Genomic DNA, 23,189 nt, shown 5'->3' on the forward strand with positions numbered 1-23,189 from the left:
CACTTACGTGTAATTTCTCCGTTTGTCCTTCAACCAGATTATATAACAACGTTACCAAACAGTTTCAGAATGGAGCAAATAGGGATTTTTTTTTTTTTTCCTCTGAAGAACCCTTTCAAAGGAAGGGGTAACCTACAGTTTAGCTGATACTCTGACAACACTATAACACTCAAATCTTTGTGTTGCTGTTCTTTTGGTCATCTCTTACTGGCCACTGAAGCTGAAAAGCAGAATTATGTACAACTTCTGAGTACAAGGCAAAAATCTTGCTGGTTAACTCATACAGTAGTGTTTTGGACAGATGCACTCTGGTTAAACATTAATATGCTTGCTCTACCTGATGCAACCACCCAAAGGGCTTACTTACCTGACTAGGTGAACATCAGCAGGTGGAGAAGTGTTGGCCACTCTTGCTTCTTAGGAAAGGCTAAATATTGCTCTTACAGAGCTGCAGTCTTTCTTTTTTATTCTCCTTTTCTTAGGATTTATATTCCTTTTATAATGTGCCACCTCTTTTTTTCCTCAGATTGCTAAAGATTTCAGTTCCTTGATTTAAAATGTTGCCAACTTCTACCAACTCGGCAATCTCTTTATTTCTGCATCCTTGTCTTTCATCAAGTAATAGTTTACCTGCATTTTCACATTTAAAGTGATGACTACCTCATAACATTAATTTTTCTTTTGCTAAAATTAGGCTATGGTCACACAATATTCTTTGTATTTTTGAAAATCGTAAATTCTTCCCTCAGTATGACAGGAAATAGACTATAAAATTAAATATACTATAAATGAAATATATAAGCATTTGCTGACATATGCTTCCATGGTGACAGTTAAATTTCAGATTTGAGCAGCCCCTTTCTTCAATTAAAGAAGTATTATTTTATAAGTCACTCTGCTTTTTAGTAAGCATATCACACCTTTTACATGTGTAAACCCTCACTGCTTTTTACTGCAGGTACCAGTTTATAGAAGAAGCTTTTCAGAACCAGAAAGTTATCATTGAGACACTAATCACCAAATTGATGGAGAAGACTAAGTACATAAAATATACAGGGAAGCAGATCCAAGACAGGTTTGTATCAGATTATGAGGTTAAAACTGACAGAAGGCAATTTTACATATACTGTAGTTTCTTGAAATGTTTAAGTTAGTGTATTTCGTACTTCTCTCCTTTTATTCTTCCACAAAGAGGAATTCTGAAGTTCACTGTAGTGCCTGGTGCCTGTTCAGTATGCTTGGTTGCATTAGGTAATTCTTCTGCTCAGCCTGTGAACTTAATGGGCAGCACTTGCTTGGGTGCAACAAAACAACTTAATGCAATAAAGACTGTAGGAGACAGTCTTAAATGCTTCCCACCATCAGCAGATTAATTTTCTTTGTGTAGATCCCTCTTAAAAAGTGAAAGGTTATGACTCATGTTTTCATGATGTTTGTGACATGTGTTTGAAGATTTATGTGTTATTTTTATGCTTGGGGCTCTATTCACTAGGTACTACAAGCCTAGGAGAAAATAAATCTGTAAAATGCAATCTGCAGCAAGCCTTTGTGGCTGCTCCTTCAGCAGAGTTCAGGGGCAGCAGTGCCCAGGGAGATTCAGCACAGTCAGGGATGCCAAGTGTGGCTTGAGCCCTTCCTTCATCTTTGCAGTAGAGGTTTCCCCAATATAACATCAAGCTTTGCTGTTATGAATTTGAGCACTGCGTTGAAATGGCTAAATTAGTGCCATTCTGCCTGAGATGGAAATTAGACTTCAACAGTTTTAATTGGCATGGACCATTCCAGAAAAGTGCCAGAACTCTGAAAATGGACAGTTTAAATTACAATGAGCATTTAATTTTTATCAGTGACAGATGTCAGAGTTACAGCATTAGAGTTTGCCACCAGTTAATTAATTTTATCAGAGGTCACTCTTACTTGCTCTATTTCTCCCAATAATTTCCCTGACTACAAGTATCTGATGATACATGTATTAATTGGTACATATGACCAAGAAGTATTGTACTCTGAGCATCAGATTTTTTTAATACTGTATAGAGGATGGGTTTATGTGATAAAGAACATTATTTTCTCTGTCTACTTACAGAATTCTTGAAGTGAATCAGAATCAAAAGCAGGTGGAACAGGATATTAAAGTTGCCATATTCACACTGATGGTAGAAATAAATAAAAAGGGAAAAGCTCTGCTGCATCAGTTGGAGGTAATTTAATTTCTGTCATAAGAAAGAAAAATTTCAGTCTTAATATTTTTTCTGTGTATTAACATTAAAGTAAATTTCTAGCATTAGTCCTCTCTGCATGTCCTCTTATGATTCCAAAGTGGAGAGATGTCCTATAAAGCTACTTGAGCAAATGGGGGTTTTGGTGGAGGAAAGTTTGGTTTTTGAGGGGTGGCCAGTTTCTTTCTCTTTGCTTTTGCAATTCATAATTCTATGCATCATGCAGGAAAAGTGTTCTATCAGAATTTCCCATAAATTCAGTAGTAGTCTTTTCTTTTTGATAGCTGCATCAGGGGGCAGGAGTCCTTTTCAGAGGAGCTAAGTGAAACCACGTGATGATTGTGAATTACCAATATGAAAGTTAAAGCCTTTTAACTGTAAATGGAACCTTTTGACTGGAACTGCTTTTCTACTTGCAGACTCTGGCGAAAGAGCATAGGATGAAACTTCTGCAGCAACAACAGGAAGTGGCAGGTCTCTCTAAACAGCTGGAACATGTCATGAATTTTTCCAAATGGGCAGTTTCCAGTGGGAGCAGCACAGCACTGTTGTACAGTAAACGCCTGGTAAGGTTAGGAAGACAGCTCTCCATTCACCTAGAGACTAGAGTTAAATCACATATGCATGCACATGCTTGGCAGGAGTACCAGGGTATTAGAATTCTTAATGATTTTCTACTAATTGGAATATTTATATATTGTTTTTGTGGTTTTCTCTTAAACATAAATACAGAATGTTTCTATTAATTTAGCTCTCTGGTCGTGGTTCTCTTCTGTTACAATACCACAGAACTATTGTAGATCTGCAAAATCTCCTTTTCTCTGGGTTGAAAACCATGAAACATTGGGAAAAAATGATGTGTGTCCTACATCATCATTGTGCTTCTTTACAATACTTGCTAGAGCATTTGAGTTCATGAAAAACAGTACTTTTATATCATAGTGTCTGGGTTTTATATCAGTGTCTGGTATCTAGCATTTTAATGTAAATATTATTGTATGTCTTTGTTCTGTCAGGTTCATCTCCCATTGAAAGTCTTTCACAAGCAATAAAAATTAAACTTGTTTAATTTGTTTGTCCATAGAACCAATTACAAAGTTAAATATTTCATTGCATAGTGACCCTTAAGATCTGAGTGCATGTTGTCTCACTAAGCTGACTGTTCATGATGAACAGAAATCCTAGAAAATCTGAAAGAAAAAAAACAAAAGCTTACCTTGATTTTTCCAAGGGTTACTGGATTGTACTTGCTTGATAGCAGAAATCTGGGGCAATGCTGAGGAAAGATGCTAGATGCCTTTTTATTTTCCCAATTCCTATAAACTAGTTCACAACTTTTTTTTTATTATTTTCTCATTGGCTAGTTGAGAACCTACCAGGGTATTTGGTGGGGTTTGTTTGTTTGGGTTTGCTGTTGGTTTTTGGTGGTGGTGTTTTCTTTTTTTTTTTGATACCATTATTGATACTGCAAGCTATAACAGAATATTACTTGTTTTTATCAACTTCAAGTAGTTAAATTCATATGGTCTGCCTTATATATCCTGCCTCAGCCAGTCATATTTTTTCTTAATAGAATAGAGAAAAAGGACATCAAACTGAGTCATGTTGTTTATAGTTGCTTAGTGTTGCCACCAAGACTCTGCTACATGAGTCAGAAAACAAGTTGAGTTTCAGGCATCTTAATCATATAAACATTAGGCAACTGAAAGAAAGGACCATCTAACCCAGAAAACCTCAGCAAGTGAAAAGTATTTCTCAAAAGAACAGATTAAGCTTTAGAAAGTTGGTGCTGCTCAGGAGTTGAGTAGATAACCTAATCTGTGGGCATTTGGAAAAATCTATTTCTAAGGAGTTTTGTGTAGAGGAGCATGTGAGACTTCTGCTCCAGCATATCCAGGAGAGAGGAAGGAATACCCATGAGACTTAAAGGCAATATTAGAGCTCAGGGGCTGTGCTGTCAGGCTGCACTTTGCACTTCTGCTAACACGAGGTGACCAGTCAGGAGTTTATCTACAATACATGTGTGAGCACATTAGGCACAATAGCAGGAAAATAATGGAGCAGTGTGCACAATAGCAGGAAAATAATGGAGCAAACTATGGCAGGAACTGTGTGTGACCAGTACTGGTAACAGGATGAAAGTCTAGAATTTCTGTAGTGTCACCTACTTGATTCTGGTAGTGTACACGAAAATCCTAAGGAACTCTCTATCCAAAATAGTAATAAATGCACTTAAAATTTTTCTATAGTCATTTAAAAATCTTGAGTCACGTTAAATGTTTTTTGAGTATGGTCTTAAACTGACCTGCCTAAAATTGAACGAATAAACTTGTACACTGGAAGCTCTTACAAAATTCCTTTCAAAAAAAGAAAAAAAAAAAGCATATTTCGGCAATTATATCTCTTTTCCAGGAAATAATCTATCACTCAAGAAAAACAAGAGTTGAACTCAAGCTTTTTTTCAGGATCTGCTGTGTGTGATTCTAAAATTAGTGCCTGCTATATTTTGGTATATCAGTTCCTGACATTTCTAGTGAACAACTGCAAGACAACATTTTCTTTTTAGGAACTAGATAAATTTGCAAGCATTTGGTAGAATATTCTCTTGTGTAATCACAGCCCAGTTCTTTGGAACCAAGATACTGGAAAAATCTGAAAATATCTGTGAATCTGAGTTTTCAAAGACAGTTTATAAAAATCTGTTCTTTCGCTGTCTGAAGAAAGCTTAAATTTAGTACAAAAGAAAATTCCCTGTGATCATACTTGTTGCCAAACGAATGGTATACATTGAAAGAAAAAAGAATGGGCTAAAATAGATTCGTGGGGGGAAAAAACATCAATGGTTATGTAAATCTGAACTTCACTTGCAAGTAGTTAAAGTCATTGAATATAATGGCCAAGTTTTTAGAAGGATATGTATTTCTACAGGGAAGAATTGTTATTTTTGTTTAGGCTGTAGTTAACTTCTTTTTAAAACTAATTTAGGAGTAAGGGAAAGATGTTAAAAATATCTCTTATTTGTAACTTAGACATGTTTCTCTATCTTTAACCTCAATTCTCTAGGGGCTTGTTCAGGGGGGTTTTTGTTGGTGGATTTTTTTGATTGGTTGCTTTGTTTGGTGTATGTGGGGGTGGTGTGTGTGTGTGTGCTTGGGGTTTTTGTGCTGTTCAGATACGTGGCCCTGGCCCCAGAGGAAAAAAAACCCAAACTTGTTTTTGTTCTTGTTCTAGATCACATATCGACTACGGTATCTCCTCCGAGCAAGGTGTGATCCTTCCCCAGTGACCAACAATACCATCCAGTTCCACTGTGATCCCAGCTTCTGGGCTCAGAATATTTTCAATCTAGGTATGATAATTTTTTATTAGCCCTTTGGTGTCCTAATCCTGTTTTGAAAGCAGCTTTCTTTTTGTGATTATAGCCTCTACGGTATTCATTTCTTCATTTACTCTGTTAAATGTATTTCCCTAACTGTGAAAAACACTGAAAGTGCACTGCATGGGGAAAAGTATTATTAGGTAAAGGATTAACAACCTTATCTTGTTTGAATGTAGATGTGATGGTGAAAACAGGAGCTTTCAGTTTTCTGGTCAATACTTCTAATACCTCAACCCTTCTGGCTTTTGAAACAAGGAACACAGTTTTTAACCCTATTTCACATCCAGAGAAAGAGTTCCTGCTGTCAACCAGCACTCCCAGGTCCTTTCCCATGGGACAGCTTTCAGCCACAATGATAAGCACCCTAAGAACTCAACAGCTTAGCAGGAGGACTTAAAGGTTTTAGAAATCTTTCAGGATTTTGACTGCTGTTGTGCTTCCTTTCTCTCTCCACTGTTATCTTGGTGGGCATTTTTATTTTTCTGTCATGTGCAGAAAGCTTTGTGAGATATCTGTGGGGCATTTTCTGCCTTTCATCAGAAAGTGCTCTCTCAGTGTACAGAGGTGTAAATGTATGATGCTCTACAATGTCAGAAGAAGAAAGTGTTATGGCAGTTCTTTAAGGCAAACAAGCTCCTTTTCCCAGATGTGAGGACATTGGATGGTAACAAGGAAATTCTCCAATTCCTTCTTTATAAATAATTTTCTTAGAGACAGGAATGAAAAGTGAAACATGTTTCCAGAAATCAGCTGTCAGGTTGTATGGTGATAACTCTGAACTGCTGCTCAGCTGAGATGTTTGTAGTGAGCTTTTCCCTGTGTTTGGTGAGCTCTTTTTCTTGTGTATGTTTATTTAATGAACTTCTGAAATAATGGTCCCTTACATTCTGAAAAGTGGTACAGTAGAAATGGCAGCTGTATAGATCAGCACTGGGGTTCTTGTAAGAGTTTAAGTGATAGATAAAACCAAATCATGTTTATCTATCTAGTTTCAGATAGAAACTTTAGGCCATTTTGTTTATGATCAGACATGTTCAATTTCTGTAGGTAAGCTAGATATAAGAACCAGTGAAGAAAAATAAAATAAAGTCTGAGTAAAGGAACAAGTTACTTCAGAAATGTTTTGGGTTGTAGTCAGACTGCATGTCACTGACCGTGTGATGGCATTTCTGCTAACTGCCACACTTCAGTGTTGATTTTATTTATTTTGGTTAAAATAGGTTCTTTGGTCATTGAAGATAAGGAAACTCCACCACATATGCCCAAGAGCCCTGTGATGGAACCAAGCTTACAGCCACCAGGCAGCTTACCTCCCAACCAGCTCTCCAAGTTCCCCACGCAGATCAGCTTAGCTCAGCTCCGCCTGCAGCACATGCAGCAGCAGGTCATGGCCCAGAGACAGCAAGCTCAACGTAGAGCAGGACCAGCAGTTCTGCCAAACTCAAGAATGCCAGGAGCCATGCAACAGCCTCCTGCTTCTCATCAGGTAAGTTAGGACTGTTTTCAGTCTCTTTTTTCCATGGCACTGAGGGAGAAAGTCAAGTAAAATAGGAAAAAAAGCAAAGAACTGAAATCTAGGTACATAACTTCAGATATCATTATCTTCAGCACGTGGCTGTGTAGATGGTTTAGAGGACATTTTCTTTACTGAGATATGAATGGGCATTTTAAACTGGCCTTGCAAATGTGTGGTAGCACCCAGTCTATATTTATTCTTTAAAAAAATAAAATCTTGTTGTATTCAGCCATATACAGTGCTTAGCAACGTTTTTGTGTTTTTGTCAAGTTATCAAAAGTTAATGTCGTTAATTTTTTTTTTGCTACATCTATTTTGTATAGTACCCAATGATTCTCTCATATATCTTTCAAAGTTGGAAACACTCTTCAACTCCTGTTATGTCTCTTCATATATTAAAATAATTCAAAACTGTCTACTAGGTTTTAACATTGACATTAATGCTTTTGGTCATTCAGATAAATGGTGTGGTGATATTAGTTTGCATATAATTTATGAGGAGTTTCAGAAGTTTAAAAGGACCATTTAATAAAAAAATGTGTGGAATATAGAACAGATCTCAGCTAACTTGTAGAACTGTTTTTATTATTTTTGTTATGCAGGCACCTCCACGCTTGATTCATTTTCAGAATCATAATCCCAAGCCCAATGGTTCAGCTCTTTCTGCACAACAGATGAGATTTCCCCAAAATCAGAATCTACCGAGGCCAGCAGTAAAGCCCAACCCATTGCAAATGGCATTCTTGGCACAGCAAGCTATAAAACAGGTAGAGTCTCTTTCCCTTTTCACTCTCCCATTTAGAAATTCAACATCAAATGTGCCGTATATCATCTTTTCTACAATATTTCTAGAGTACTTTTCAGTTAAAACAGAGACTGAGTTATTTTTCTATGACAAGATACCCATGGTTTTCTTAGTGAGGTTACTGTCAAGTTGCTTTTATTTTGACAGTTCTAAGCAGCTGAAGCATTAGGGAGGTGAGCCACTGTGTGTGCTGTGCAGGTGTTTCATTCTCTTACTTGCTGCTGCTGTGGTTTCTGACCACTTAGGCAAAAATTAGTGTGGCCATGGTCTGCAGTCAGTGAGGAGACAAATGAGAAAATCCCAGTTTAGTGACTTGATGATAGTGACTTCACCAGGAACCAGGTAAAACCTTAACTAAAAAGCTAGAGCTGTCATGGTTCCCCAGAGTATGGCAAATCTGAACTTTTACAGGTGAGGGGAAAAAAGAGAGTGCACAATTGTGGACCCTCTGCTGAGTGAGACTGATCAATGCCCGGGCTGATCAGCAGCTGAACTGGAGCAGAAGCAAACACACCATGTGTGTTCTGGGTGTTTAGGAGGCTCATCTTTACTAAAATAATATTATTACCACACGAGTTTGTGGGAGCAGGTAAGCAGGAAAGAATCAAACGAATCTGAAAAGTGGGGTCATACCAGTTATGTTTGCAATGCTTATGATATCAGAGAAGTAATTTCAACTAAATGGAAGAAAGCTATGCAATATCTAAGAGAACTTTTCAGCATAAAAAGTAAGTCACTTCTGTTCTGTGCCTCTGAAAAGAAGACTGGCCTGTCTACAAGCCTTTCTTTAAAGATACCTCATAATTCAGTAATGACTTTCTGAAACTAGGGGCCAGTAAGTAGAAAGACTGACTAAAAAGGAATTGAGCAGATTCAGATTTTGCCTGCAGTTGCCAGGAAATTCCATTAAAGTCATTGAAAACCGCATACATCTACATGAGAAAAAAATTTGGTCTGACTTGACTGTGCACTTCATATCATGATGTTAAATGTGTATGTGGCTGGAGATACAGTCAGCATTTCAAATTCTTAATGACTTTTTGTCATTAAGGGAAGCACAACATCAAAGACTTCAAGGCATCCAGGTGACACTGTAGCCATTTATTTGGTAAAGCACTGGAGCAGTTGTGCATTCAGCCTATTACCTGTAATGCTTTTATTTCACAAAAACTGTTACATTTCTTCCACAACACTGTCAATGAAGCATGAAATATTAATAGATACTTAACACTGAGGTATAGCTTTGAATTTAAGAATTTGCATTCATTTCTTCTGTTCATAGTTTTCAACTGCTTGTCATCTTCCATTGTGAGACTGATTCTTGAAATGAGAGAACTCCAGAGTAAATCAGCATTTTATGTTTGAATTCAGCTTCCTGAACTAAGCTGCTGTTTTTATCAATACATTCAGTAGATGTCACCTGTTGCAAAGAAAAAAAATTGCTGAACTGTAGATTTTTCTCTCTTCTTTTTAGTGGCAGATCAGTAGTGGACAAACTTCAACCACCCCTTCAACTGCAAGCAGCACAACATCGACTCCATCGAGCCCCACAGTCACCAGTGCTGCTGGGTGTGATGGGAAGAGCTACGGCCCCCCCGTGATAGATTTGAGCTCCCCAGTGGGTAGCTCCTTTAATCTGCCATCTCTCCCTGATGTAAGTGTAACACAGAGGCAATGTTTTATGGATTCTATTTTGAAGTCTTAATGTTTGTGAGAAATAGAAACCTTTTAGACTGAAATTCTGTTTGTCAAAACAGGTCTAGGAAATAAACAATGTGGAGTTGCCTGCACTTTGCTGAAAATACTCAGAACTGTTCTGGGAGACAGCTGTTAGGACAACTAAGAAAAACAGGATTACAAGTTGTAATTGTAATTGGACTTGTTTATTTGTATGCTGCATATTTTTCTGCAGCCCTCATAATGATCCATACAAAAATGTGTTAGCTTAGCTTTCATTTACCAGTGTCCATAGACAGCAGTGGTTTGCTGATGGCATTTCTGGTAGATTTTTAACATTTGAAAAAATCTATTTTTAACTTATTGAAAGAGAGCTATCTTGGGTAAGTATTAATGGTCAGCACACTGAATATATTCCTTATATCGTTTCCTTTTGATACTTCTTTTTTTCATATATTCTCTAACGTGTTCAAAGACATAGGTCATAGAAAGAGCACAGTAAGATCATAATTTCTTAACCTTCTAAGCTTCTCTTTTATAGTTTCTTCTGAATGGTACACGTTTGCCAGAGGTCCATGTTGGAGTTAGTGAGTTTTAGTCAGGTGACTTTATTTTTCCACATAACTGCCTAACCTGTATTTTGTGGTCTAAGGTTTGTAGCTATCTGAAGTGTCATGGTTTTCTAGTCATAGCTTGCTGTTACTTCCTTTTTCTCCCATCTGTGCTTTGTTTTTACCTACATACTGTGTGTCCCCTTTATTAAAATGGAATACATGAACTACAGAATCACAGTATCTGCTCGGACTAAAAGGGAGAGCTACACAACATGCTCATAAAACTACTGAGTCTGTGAGACATTTTAGCATATTTATTTCTGTGCACAGTATTGTGAACTTTTCTACTTGTATGTGATTGAGTTTATGCTTTTAAGATAACATGGCACAAATCACTGTGAGTATGCTGACCTTGCCAAAGCTCTGCATCCACTTTGGATACATCTTATCAAACATTATCTTATATATTGGAAGAAACCAAACATTTCAAAAAGTCATTCCTCCTTATCAAACAAGAACATGTAGTTTTTACAGAAAGTTAGAATGCTGCTTTGGGAGCCCCTAGAATAAAGTTCAGTTATCTGGGCTGAGCCATGGTGGAATGAACAAGTATTGGTTTGCTGTTTCCATTTTAAGTCAATATGCATGGCTCCTGTCCAGAGGGTATGTGGGACAGATGGGATTGAGTGTCCTTTGAGTTTCTTCCAGTCCTGTTAAACACCAGTGGATTAAGGGGTAGTTTGTGTATAGGTATTATCTTTTTGAGAATATTTAATGTGAGCATGTCCAAAGAAGGTGTGGAGATAAACTTAATGTGTGAAAGCTCCCTGTTTGATTTAAGCCTTCTCTGTAGCCTGTGAAGAAAAATTGGCACTTAGAGAATCATCTGCTCTTAAAATGAAGCACTGTCTGGATTTGGCTGTTTCATTTTCTTTTTAGGGAAAGCAAGATGATAGGTTTTAAAAAGTAATCTCACTTTTGGATGGGTAAACTTTGGTGAAATGCATTTTGGTCTTTGCTTTCAAAATAACGGTGTGGGAGAGGCTTTTTCATTTTGTTTGGTTTCTGTTGTTTTGGAGGGGGTTTTTTCCCTTCCCAACACTAAATTGCTTCCCTTTGCTTCCCCACCTTTTAGATTGATTGTTCAGGAAACATCACGCTGGATAATGCTGTAAGGAAGGATGGCACTGTAGAGCAGAATCAGCCAAAACCCCCTTCAAACAGGACTGTGCAGTCACCAAATTCCTCAGTACCATCACCAGGCCTCTCAGGTAATTAAATGTGGTGCAATTTTCTATTTAAGTGGTGCAATTGAAAAATCTAATGTGGCAAGGTTAACTCCGACATCAGAATTAATTCTGGTCTATCTTAAAGATGAGAGATGAGAAAATTAAGGCAAAATTGTAGAAACCCTAGTAGGAGGTAGAGTTAATATTTTAGCATTGTGATCAAAAGTTAAGTATCTAGATCTTAAAAACAGAGAGGGGGAAAAAAAAGGGTAGATTTTAGCAAATTGGATAGAAATCCACAGCAAAGTGACATGCTCAGGTGTACACCAGATGAAAATCTAGCAGCTGTGGTAAGAGACAAGTATTTGAGGAAGTGAGATAGGATGTAACAGCAGAAATGGTGCCTTGGGTGAGTAGTGCAGCACTGACACTGGATGACCAGAGAAGTTCCTGTGGTGGGTATCTGAATGTGGTGGCCCTGGAGGATCCAGGGGATTCCTATCACCATGCTGCTGGCCCACAGCAGCTGTTCCTTGCTCCCATTTTCTGAGCTGAGCTGTGGGAAGGCTGTGAGTGGGAATTCCCAGGGAACACTCATGCCATGTTGATGCACTCACGTGGTGGTCCCAGATTGTGGCAGGGTAGCAGAGACAGCAGCAGGGCATTCACAGGCAGCACAAACAGCCCCCTCAGGCTTCCTAGGGCTGCTGCTCACAGTGTGCCTCACAAAGCTTTTGGCTCCCTGAGCCCCAGACCTTTGGTCTCCCTCATATCTGTCCCCCAGACTTCTTCCGGCTCAAAGTTTCCTGGCAGTTCTCCTGCGAGATCTGCTCGAATTTAGTAAGATAAAACTGCCTGAGTGATCAGGTGGAGAGGTCAGCCAGGCAAAGGTACTCACCCATCAGCCTCTTGCTTCAAGTAATGGCCCCTTTCTTAATCCTCTCTTCCCCTCTGTTATCCCATGCCTCTCATCCTTTCATGGAAATGTACTAAGTGAGATATTTCTCACTGCATGAGAAATTTTCCCCAAAACGTGTGTACTTCTCTGAGTTGTATCTCAGACTTGGCACAGACCTGTGTTCTGTTCTAATCTGATCCTTCTGTCCTAGGAGGAATCAGTGTGACAAATGTACACCCTCCAATTCGTTCACCCAGTGCCTCCAGTGTTGGGAGCAGAGAGAGGTAAGGAAAGAGTGTGAGAGAAGAAAATGTAACTTCCACCTCCACAGAACATGCCTCAGTCTCTTCTCTCTTTAATACATAAAGATGTCGATTTGTCTCACCTTCTCTGTTAACAGGTCAGGCCCGATGGTTGTTCAGCACTCTTTGCATTTTAAAAGCAGTAATTTCATTTGTAATGTATTAATAGAAAATCTAAAGATGTATTGACTCTATAAATGATGGCTAGGTTGGCGTTATTAAAAGAATACCATTTATAAATTAGGTTTTAAGTTCAGAAAAATCAGCTAAAGGGAAAAGCTGCATATTAAAAGCCCTTGTGGAACTATAAATTACTTCAGATTTAAGGAACTGATGTTACAAAGAGGGTTATTAAGAATTTTCTCCTGCAATACAGTTAAGTGAGCACTAGATATCTACTGAGAGTCTGTACAAATGTTTTTATCCCTTACTGATGGAATATTAATGAACAAATATATTTACACAGTGTTGTTTGAAGAGTGCAGATCCGTTAATGCATTGCAATAAATTAGAGCATACATGAGACATTAATTTTTCATGCAGAGAAAAATCAGATTACATTCATCCTACTTGAGTTAGGAATGCAGGTGCTTTTTAATCTAGAATACCTTTTGCTCTATTCCATTTACATGGTAAATTCTGTGAAGGACTCTTATGAACAGTTTAAATGGTTGTTTGAAGAGTCTTTACTTGCATTTAAAAGAGTAATTAGATATGCTGCTGCTTGAGTTCATTTTGTTAGATTTAAATTCTTCACTTTTATTAAAAAAGATGAGCAAGTATTTTAAAGTTTAATTATTCATTCTCATCCTGTAAGTACTAAATACATGAAAAAATACAGATCTAGTTCTAAAAGTAGTGTCCAAGTTTTGGTAGAGCTGCAAAGCTCTAAGAGGTTTTCCAAGATAATGTAAATATGTGTTTTATCTGCCTTATTTGGTTGTATGGTTTAGAATGTTCAGTGGAGGTGCTTTTTTAAAAGAAATGGAGATTATTTGCAAATTTTGCACTAATGGGTCAAACCATGACTAATTCTCTAATTTTGGGGTTGTACCATTAAAATTTTCCCATTTGGTAATGCCTCAGTATACATCAAAGGAAATAAGCTTAGGTGTTGCATTCCATAAAGGGAATACTACTCAGGATTCAAAGAAACAAAGTAGATTAACATCCTGAGGTCTTGAAAAGCATCAGTGTACAAAAGGTGTCCAGCTCTGACTCCTAATTTCCTTCTTTTCCTGCCTCTTCGTGTCATTTACAGTTCTGGCTCCTCCAGCAGGCCACCAGGAGCTGACTCTACACACAAAGTCCCTGTTGTTATGTTGGAACCGATCAAAATTAAACAGGAGACAACTGCACCAAACGAGAACTTTGATTTCCCAATTGTTGTAGTGAAGGAAGAGACAGAGGAGGAATCCCGGCCTCGGAATGTAATGTTTACAGCTAGAGAGATCTCCTTTCTCTTTGGAGGGTATTTTGTATTTATGGGGACTAAAATGATTTACTTGTATTCTCTTGGGAACTGTTTCAGGGGAAAACTAAAAAGCTAAATAAAAGGAAGAGGTGAAATTGAAAAGCAAACTAGCCCTACTGCCAGTGAAATTAAATTCTGTGATCAGACTGCTTTTATCCATTGAAAACCAGGGAGATCCTGTAATAACTTGCAGAGATAAAATTTTCAGGTACTGCTAGGAAGTGTTTCCAGTCATAGTGCAGGAATATCCATAAACAAGGTACTGGATTTTTGGGCAATCAGATTAATTTTTTACTGATGGAGCAGTAAATACAATAACTGTGCTAGTAATTTCTGCATGTAAGTTGTATGGCTGCTGGCATGTAAATCTGTCATTCAGGTCAGTGTGCACGTTGTTAGGGTCACGTAAATTCACATAAATACTGAAATCTGACTTCCTTTGTTTCTTCCTGCAGTCCATACTTACTTCCTTGCTGCTGGATACCAATCACAGTTCCACTTCTGATGAAGCTATGCTAAGAACAGATGCACCAGACAGCACAGATGACCAGCCAGGGGCACTGCAGGAGAACACATTCCCTGGGAAAACAGGATGGATGGGATCCTCCCATGGTAGCGAGGGCAGGAAAGAGGATGATCCCAATGAAGATTGGTGTGCTGTATGTCAAAATGGAGGGAAGCTCCTTTGCTGTGAGAAGTGTCCCAAAGTATTCCATCTTTCTTGTCACGTCCCTACTTTGATGAGCTTTCCAAGGTAATTATTGACTATTTCAAATCCATCTAAAATTGCACTAAAAGACTTTAGACTTGCATTGTGAAACCCAGGATAAGAAATTTGAGTCTCAGAGGAAGAGCAGTGTTTTCTTTAAAGTCTTGTATCCAGCAGTTATATTAGTTGGAGAAAATCTGAATTTTCATGAAACTTCAGCTTAATTGTATATTCTTCTACAAAATCTAGCAAAACTCTTCACTTACTTGACAATTAAGCAAGATCACCTCTAGGGCATCTATTATTAAAACTGGGACACAGAATTACTAATCTGTCATAAAATGTTTTAAGGGTGACTGAATGTATTTCTTAATAACAATGCTCTTAAAAATATATATTAAGAAATGTCTACAGGAAAAATCTGAATTAATATAGCATTAAATATATTACTTCCGTGCTAAACATGGCTACACTCCAAGCATGGGATGTGTAGTGACTGACATATTTTATAACATCTCAGTGTTGAAACAAGCATTAAGCTTTCTTGATTGGCTGTTACAAAACCATTGCTCAGTTTCTTGACTTTCAAAATAGAGTCTTAAATAGATTGTTGTTATAAGCATTACCAGCGTTTGCTTCTGGAATTAGTGTCTTTGATTAGAATAAACAGCATTTTGCAATGCCCCAGCTTGGAAATGTCATAGAATAAGCTTGTTTGTATTAAAGGATAAAAACATTGGTCATAACATGCTCATTGGTTAATGCTTCTATAAATAATAGGTTTTCTGATTAAATATCAGCGTAGTTTACTGGTGTAAAACATTTGGATAGCAACTTAGTTTAGCACATTGATCATCTCTGCTACTCTGAACAGGCATACTTCTGGAGGTATATCTTTCTTTTAGCTGTCACTTGAAATGGCACATTAAAATGTTTCTCTTACTTTTTGAAACTTCAAATTCCAGGTTTGTTTTTTTTCTCATAAACAATGCTATGTTACACCTTTATCCCATAAGGAAAACCCAGTAAGGTTACAGTAAGCATTTAAATTAATAAATTTCCTTTTTGGCAAGGAAACAAAAAGTAATCTTGAAGCAGGTAGATAACTATGCATTACAAGACTTGGTTTCTTTTAAAATTAAGTATTTAATAACAAGTCTTTAAAATGCTTAATTTTTACTTGATCATTCGTTGGAAACTGAGGTAATGATGCGTGAGGGCAAGGGAGCCAAAAGCCACTTTGCTGTCAGGTGTGTTTGAAGGAACTAATGCCAAGAGACTGAAGTTTCCTCCTGACTTCTGATGTATCAGGTTTTTGTTTTCATCTTTGTGGGGTTGCTTGCTTTTTTTTTCCCCCAGCTTTTGTCTGCCAAACAAACTTCAGTCTCTTGGCATTAGTTCCTTCAAACACATAAAATAATTTTGTTATTATCATGTCAGCAGTGTCGGTCTGCTGCTTTCATGGTTGCTTTTTGTTCCTGTTTCAGGTAGATAGAGCAATTTGAGGGGTTCATAGAGTCACAGGGTGTTTTGGGTTGGAAGGGACCTTGAAAGGCCCTCTAATTTGAACCCCCCTGCAATGTTTAGGGACATCTTCAACTAGATCAGGTTGCTCAGAGCCTCATCCAACCTGGCCTTGAATGTTTCCAGGGATAGGGCATCCACCACCTCTCTGGGCAGCCTGTGCCAGTGTTTCACAGTCCTCACCTTAAAAATCTTTTTCCTTGTATCCAGTCTGAATCTACCCTCATTCATTCTAAAACAATGTTCCCACATAGATTCCTAAGGTCAGGGCATATTCTTTCCTTCATTCCAACCTACTATATTCTTCCTGATTCTTGGACATCTTAATGCATCAGTCTTTAATCTATTCCTTGTTTTCTTGTATCACAAGATCTTTAGGTTGTGGCCTGTGTCAATCATTGTGTATCTGCCACATCATTTCTGTAAGGCTAGTCCAGGCACAGAGGTGACACTGTCATAAATCATTCTGTGAGGCTAAGACAGTAGAAAGTAAAACTTCTTGAAGCAAAATGCCCATCATTCACCACTGCATGCTAAAACTGGCAGATAGTGAAAATCTTTGGATCACTCTGAATAGAAAACAGCAAGATTTTCTTTTTACATTTGTGAAGTCTTCTGCTTTACTACTGAAATGAAATAAAGGGTGCTGCAGAAACTATTTGCCATTTATGAGGACACTGTTTATAATAACATACCTCTGGTAAATAGATGCAGTTGATCCCATAACTAGTTACTGCTGGATTCTGTCTGTTGTGTGACGATTCAGCCCTCTGGTGGCTATCTGCAAAAGCATGCAGGTTTCTTTTTTTTTGGAGAGAACTATATTAAAAACATAGACTCTTCATAGTTTCTTCAAAACTTTTACGTTCATAAATTGTGTTCAAAAATCAGTGCACATAGCTTGCAAAACTAACTCTTATAATCTTATGCTGATGTTTAAATCTCCAATATTGTCTTATACAAACTGGTAAAATCATATGAAAGTTCCAGGGAGTTAAATATTTTCAGTTTTACAAAGAATCCTGTCTATGGTAATCTCTATGGATAGGCAATGTATTGTAGATCGAGCTTGTAGAGGGTATGTAGTTCTCACCACACAATATTAACCCTTTTCCTTCTGTTCAGCCCACATGACTCCTTCAGTCTCTCTGTAGTTAGGGTTGTACAAGGCTCTTCATAGTGCTAACCTTAAATCCTGTGAGCTTAGGTGAAAAAATTCAGTATTGACAAAAGTAGAGACCATCTGTCTACCTTTCTGCTAGGACACCATTAGTGACACCAGTGCCACTAAAAGGAAGCAAAGTTGTAGCAAAGCATTTTTGCCAGCTGTTGCAGGCTTTTGTACCACCACCAAGAAAACAGAGATGCAGAGAAAACCCACCCCACAGATGAGGGATTTACTCAGAAATATGTAGAAGGCCTTCTGGTAAAGGAGTGCTCCCTCACTGAGGTCAATGTGTCTGTTTGTCTTCTTTAGTGGAGAGTGGATTTGTACATTCTGTCGGGATTTGTCCAAGCCAGAAGTTGAATATGACTGTGATAAACCTGCTCACAGCTCCGAGAAAAGAAAATTGGAAGACACCGTGGGTTTGGCACCCATAGATCGCAGGGTAAGGATAAAATTATTATTTAAAACCTTCAAGCTGACGCAATTTTGAACTTTGTTAGAAACTTTTGTCAGTGTTTTACCTGTTTTCAGTCAGCAACTTGTGTAAATAACACTGAAATTACTATTTTATTTGGGGTCTTAGTCTACATGTAGAACCATTTGTGGAAGAGTAGTAGAGAGAAGACTCCCAGGTTCATGACACTGGTTAAACAGGGGATTATAATGAGATTTATTGCTAACACAGTATGTAAATATTGCCAATGCAGTGTATCATATAAGCAGGTCTGAAGGGCTAGAACATGGACAGGTTCAGCTGGAAATTGCAGGTTTGCAGAAAGCACAATTGCAAAGCAGCAAATCACCCACAGAGCTACTTTAGGATTTTATCTCCACCTGTTACTCACCTGTCCAAAGCTGAGTGTTCCCATCCTCGTGCTGGTTGTATCCTGCTGGGGTGGGATCCACCTGGAAGCTGTCCTGCAGCCTCAGGAGGTCAGTTTGCCCAGCTGGCCCAGTCTCCAGGAGATTTTGTACCCTTCTGCAGGCCCGTGGCTACCAAGAGCAATCACAACCATCACCACTCCCTCACCTCTGGAATACATTAATTATGCAAGCATCCAGACACTTCCTCCTGCAATTCCCACCTGGTGTTCTTATCTTAGGACAGATCATACTGCCCATCAAGAGCAGTGTGTATGTGTGTGGAGGACAGACTCTCTCACACTATTATTTACATGTGCTCTATTTCTATTTTGCATTAAGTGTAAGTTCTATAAGCCCTGTAAAGATTCTGGTAAGGAATCAGCAAGCATAAAATCACACAGAAGTCTTTTTAGGATCTCTTTCAAGGCTCAAGATCCAGTTTAATGTATTTGTATATACAAAGAAAACTGTGAATACCAAGTTCTGTATTTTCTGTAGTTTGTGATTTTAGAATAAGCCATGTAGGATTCCTGAATCATTTGGGTATCTATTTTTCTTGACACAGAAGTGTGAAAGACTGCTGCTATACCTCTACTGTCATGAAATGAGTCCTGCCTTTCAAGATCCAGTTCCCCCCACAGTATGTACCTCACTTCTTTCTATTTTATGTTAGCAGCCTATTTGCCAAGTGTTTCAAATGGCATTCCAAAGTCCATTACCATAAGTCAAATTCCACAGACATTAAGTGCATTAAACATGTTTAGTTTTAGTCAAACTGTCTGAAGGGAGAAGTTAAAGCATTGGTTTGGCAGGGGATTTACAAGTCAAATGCCACAATAACTGATTCTACTTAATACTTCAAAAATAGTTACAGAAAGTAAGTTCTAACACTCCTAACTTCATATCCTGAGTTACATCACTGAGAAGGTAAATTGGGATATATTTGAGGGTTTTAAACATTATTTTGAGAATTGGGGTACTCCATAGTACTAATATGAAACTGAATTTCTTACTGAGTTGAAATTGGTTAGTTTAAATTGGTAAGCAGTACCTGGGTGCATTAGAAGTCCAAGAACACAAAGAGCTACCACCGTGATCAGATGAAAAGATGTTCTTCAAAACAAGTCAGTTGGGAAGGACAAGTCAATGGGGAAAGAGTTCATCAAAAAGTAGTATGTTCCTTTGCAGCCTTTATTCCATTTGAATAAGAATTCTGAAGAACATTCCACAGAGTTTAATAATAAGAAATGGCACAAGAGATTAATTGATTATTCATATTATGGTCATGTGTTACTAGATTCAGGTATTAAAAACATGGATCTAGTTAGGAGAAAGTAGGAAAAAATACAAATACATTACCACTGGCTTTCATTCTTATTTACTTTCTTATTATTTCTAAAGAACAAAAAATCTTAATCTTACAGCCACAGTTTAGGTATGAAAACCATTGATATATCTGAAATTTGCTACCATTTCAAAGGACTTACTTCATATGGTGGTCTTGAAAAAGAAACTTAATAGATAGCTGATTTGACTACACCTGAAAATAATGTCCAAACCAACTCATTGGGCGTATTATATGTTGTTAGTGGAGGTCTTATGTGTTTCTCTTTGATTTTAAAATAGGCATTGGAAAGAGTATATTTTAGCCAACAAATTGTCATAAAGCACTGTTATTCCAGAAACTGTCTGCACATATGTTAACAGTGCAATTCTTGTATCTTTGAGTTGTACTTTTAAGATGAGACTAAATCTTGCTCACTCCCTCAAATCTCAAGGTTTTTAAAACAATTGCATTTTGGACTTCTTTTTCTCTGCTTAGGTCCCTGATTACTACAAAATAATCAAAAAGCCTATGGACTTGTCAACCATCAAGAAAAGACTTGAAGTGACCAATTCATTCTACACAAAGCCAGAAGATTTTGTGGCTGATTTCAGACTGATTTTCCAGAACTGTGCTGAATTTAATGAGGTTAGTAAAGTAGATACTTTATCAAGTTTTGTTGGCTTAGTTGCTTTCAGGAAAACTGTAATGGGGGTAGAACTTAAAACACAAGTTCTCTACTTATTGTCGTGAACTTACTTTGATGATGAGACTGCAGCGAGAACACAGATCAGATTTGGCACTGCTGTGATCTGAGATAACTCTGCAGTGGAGATCTTTCCATAGAAAGGAGGAGGATGGTAACAAGTATAGCTGAATGGCAGGACAGCAGCTAAAAGCAAAGGACAGTTTTTCACCATACAGGTTAATGGTGGGGACTATGATCTAAAAATTGGTTTAGTCCTCCTTGCTTCAGATCTTAAATTCAGTGGGATTTTCATTCTGGGGGCTCTGTACTCACCCTTATTTCAAGTTGCATGTTAAGTAATTGTTATTATCCCCTACTGCACATAAGGGAACACATTGTGAAATAGAGATGCAGGTTCTGAGTGGACCACAAAATGAGAGAGCATTACAGTGGGAATAAAGGCTTCTGCCAGTGGCCTCTGTGGGGTTCTCATCCAGTCACCCTTGGAAGGAATTACTCCTACACTGGTGGTCTCTGCTTCAGGAAACTGATAGCTGTGGTGGCTGTGGGTAACTTCAGGACTGCTCAGTCTTCCACATTACAGTCATTGTCTACCAAGTCATATTTTTACTGTTACTAAAAAGATCTGTAAGCTAGAGAAGTTTATAACACCCTGAGGGCATATCTGTGTGACTCAACAGCACAACACAAATCTGTCCCCCTGCTCCCACCCCAGTTAGGATTTAAGAGTTCTTACAATCTTTGTATAGCTTTGAGAACCCAGGCAGTGTGACTTTTGTGGCTTCTATGGTCACCTGTCAGAGACAAAAATCATTGGGGGTTGTTGGCTGGAAGATCTGCCCTCCCTCCATGTTTTTGTGCTCTTTGGGGCCATCTGCTCCATAGCCATTCTTGCTGCTGAGTTGAGTGATGGTTTTTTGTAGTTAGTACCTAAAAGACCTAATGTGATCTAAGTACAGAGCTGTTTCATGATGCACTGATGTTAATTCCCCCAACAGCCTGATTCAGAAGTGGCTGATGCTGGCATGAAACTCGAAGCCTACTTTGAAGATCTTCTAAGCAATCTTTATCCCGAGAGAAAGTTCCCTGTCCAGCCAAGCAGCCAGAGTGAAAAAGATAATCCAGAACTTACTGATGACTCGGATGATGACTTTGTACAGCCCCGGAAAAAACGCCTCAAAGGAGAAGACCGTCAGTTGCTTAAATGAGCCACATGTGTTACTACAGAAAGTTTTTTAAAAACTGAGAATATTTATCACTGGTATCACTGTTTTGACTTGTAGGCTTGTGAATATTTACTAGACTTTCTACCCCCTGTCTGAAACACAAATCTGATGGAGATCAAGGCATGTGAAGAGCTTCTCTGAAGTTCAAACCTTTCATCTCTTTTCTGGAGCAGCTTAAAAATTGCCATTTCTGTGGTGTAACAGCTGTTTAACTTTGCTTTGAAGAAGAAGTTTGTATAGAATTGAACTTCAAAACACAACATAAGTTCAACATGTGGCTTTCTGAGTTTGAAGAAAATGTAATCTCACCAGACTTTTAATTTTACCAAAGGCATATGGCTGGCCATAATTTGATCTCTCTGTACTGTATTTAACACAAGCCATGAAAAAAGATGGTGTAACGTTATTGTCCTGTGATTACTGATTGGTATAATGAAAGCCTAGTTGCCCCAACAAAGCTATTGGAAATTTTAAAATGTAAGGGAGAGGGTATTAAAAATAACTTTAAAAAAAAAAAAAAGGAAGAAGAGGAATTTGTGTTTCTAATGGAGGAAGTAAAGGACAGAATATTTTGGTTTGCACCATTTTTCTCACCACCAGCAGCAAACAATGGTATTTCTGTACTGTTTTGTTTAACAGGTGTCTCAACTGTGATGTACCTCTGTTTAATGAAGTTGGTGGGAAAGTCTTGAGTGGAAAAATGTTTGTTTGCCAAACCAGTCATTTCTGTGAATTTTTAAAGAGGAGAGCAAAAGCATCCTTTCTGTCCACAATCTCTTGTTCTTTTCCCATATTTCTAAATACATCAGAATACAACCAGTATTCACCTGGGAGTACAGAAGTTTGAAGAGAAAGCTGTTGCTCTTCAGCTCTCCATCTGTCCCTGATCACCAGAAAATGAGGGTGAATTTCCTTATTTTGTTCCATCTACTTTCCAGGAGCTCTGACAACAACATTAGGATTGCTTCTGCCCTTGAAGCACATCGCCAGTGGGACCCACCTGTGAAAGCCTTCCCTCAGTTCTGTAGTTCCAGCTGGCTCCCTGAAAAACTCCAAACTAAATCCAAACAAAACGTCCAACTCTAACCTTTCATTTTAAGGCATCTCTGAGGCCTACTGCTTGGGGTTTAGTTTCTATATGAGGGAAGATTCCCTTGGCTTTAACAGTGCTGATGGATGATGTGTCCAGGCTGGAAGGGATTTGGGGTGGGTGGGACGTACCTGGGAGTGTGCAGGAGCTCTGGGAGGTCAGCACCAGGAATTGCTGTCTGAGCCCCTCTGCAAACCCACCCTGCTGACATTCCCAGATACTGCCAGCTGTTCCTTGGGGTAATTTTGGGGTGTCAGTGGGGTCTGTCCAGGCTGAAGCATCACCAGGTGCCTGCTCAGGGCAGCCCCTGGCCCAGGAGCTGTGGGCAGCCCTTTATCCACATCCATGCCAGCACTGCCCAGGAATCCCAGTGCCCATCCCCGGGATGTGTGCTTGGCACGCTGTGTGCCACGGGCAGGGCACTGCAGGCACAGCTCCTCCCCTGCAAACACCGAGGACAAGAGGTGCTGGTTCCCTTTCTGGGGCTCCCAGCCTCCTCCTGCCCCGCATTCCCAGGCAGCT

General features: G+C 38.5%; 1 protein-coding gene across 1 annotated transcript in view; it reads left to right on the forward strand.

Annotated features, from left to right (window-relative positions):
• Window positions 1-22,654, forward strand: part of TRIM24 (tripartite motif containing 24) — a 54,908-nt gene extending 32,254 nt beyond the window's left edge. The window contains exons 5-19 of the mRNA XM_014869907.2: window positions 959-1,075; window positions 2,087-2,201; window positions 2,639-2,785; window positions 5,451-5,568; window positions 6,819-7,084; window positions 7,717-7,881; window positions 9,394-9,573; window positions 11,286-11,421; window positions 12,489-12,561; window positions 13,841-14,009; window positions 14,509-14,807; window positions 17,764-17,896; window positions 18,884-18,958; window positions 20,141-20,290; window positions 21,350-22,654. Of these exons, the coding sequence (XP_014725393.1) occupies window positions 959-1,075; window positions 2,087-2,201; window positions 2,639-2,785; window positions 5,451-5,568; window positions 6,819-7,084; window positions 7,717-7,881; window positions 9,394-9,573; window positions 11,286-11,421; window positions 12,489-12,561; window positions 13,841-14,009; window positions 14,509-14,807; window positions 17,764-17,896; window positions 18,884-18,958; window positions 20,141-20,290; window positions 21,350-21,559 (2,353 nt within the window). The 3' untranslated portion in view covers window positions 21,560-22,654. The remainder of the gene's footprint in view (window positions 1-958; window positions 1,076-2,086; window positions 2,202-2,638; window positions 2,786-5,450; window positions 5,569-6,818; window positions 7,085-7,716; window positions 7,882-9,393; window positions 9,574-11,285; window positions 11,422-12,488; window positions 12,562-13,840; window positions 14,010-14,508; window positions 14,808-17,763; window positions 17,897-18,883; window positions 18,959-20,140; window positions 20,291-21,349) is intronic.
• Window positions 22,655-23,189: the final 535 nt, after the last annotated feature.

The sequence above is a fragment of the Sturnus vulgaris genome, chromosome 5 (assembly GCF_052056855.1).
Source record: "Sturnus vulgaris isolate bStuVul1 chromosome 5, bStuVul1.hap1, whole genome shotgun sequence".
Lineage (NCBI taxonomy): Eukaryota > Metazoa > Chordata > Aves > Passeriformes > Sturnidae > Sturnus > Sturnus vulgaris.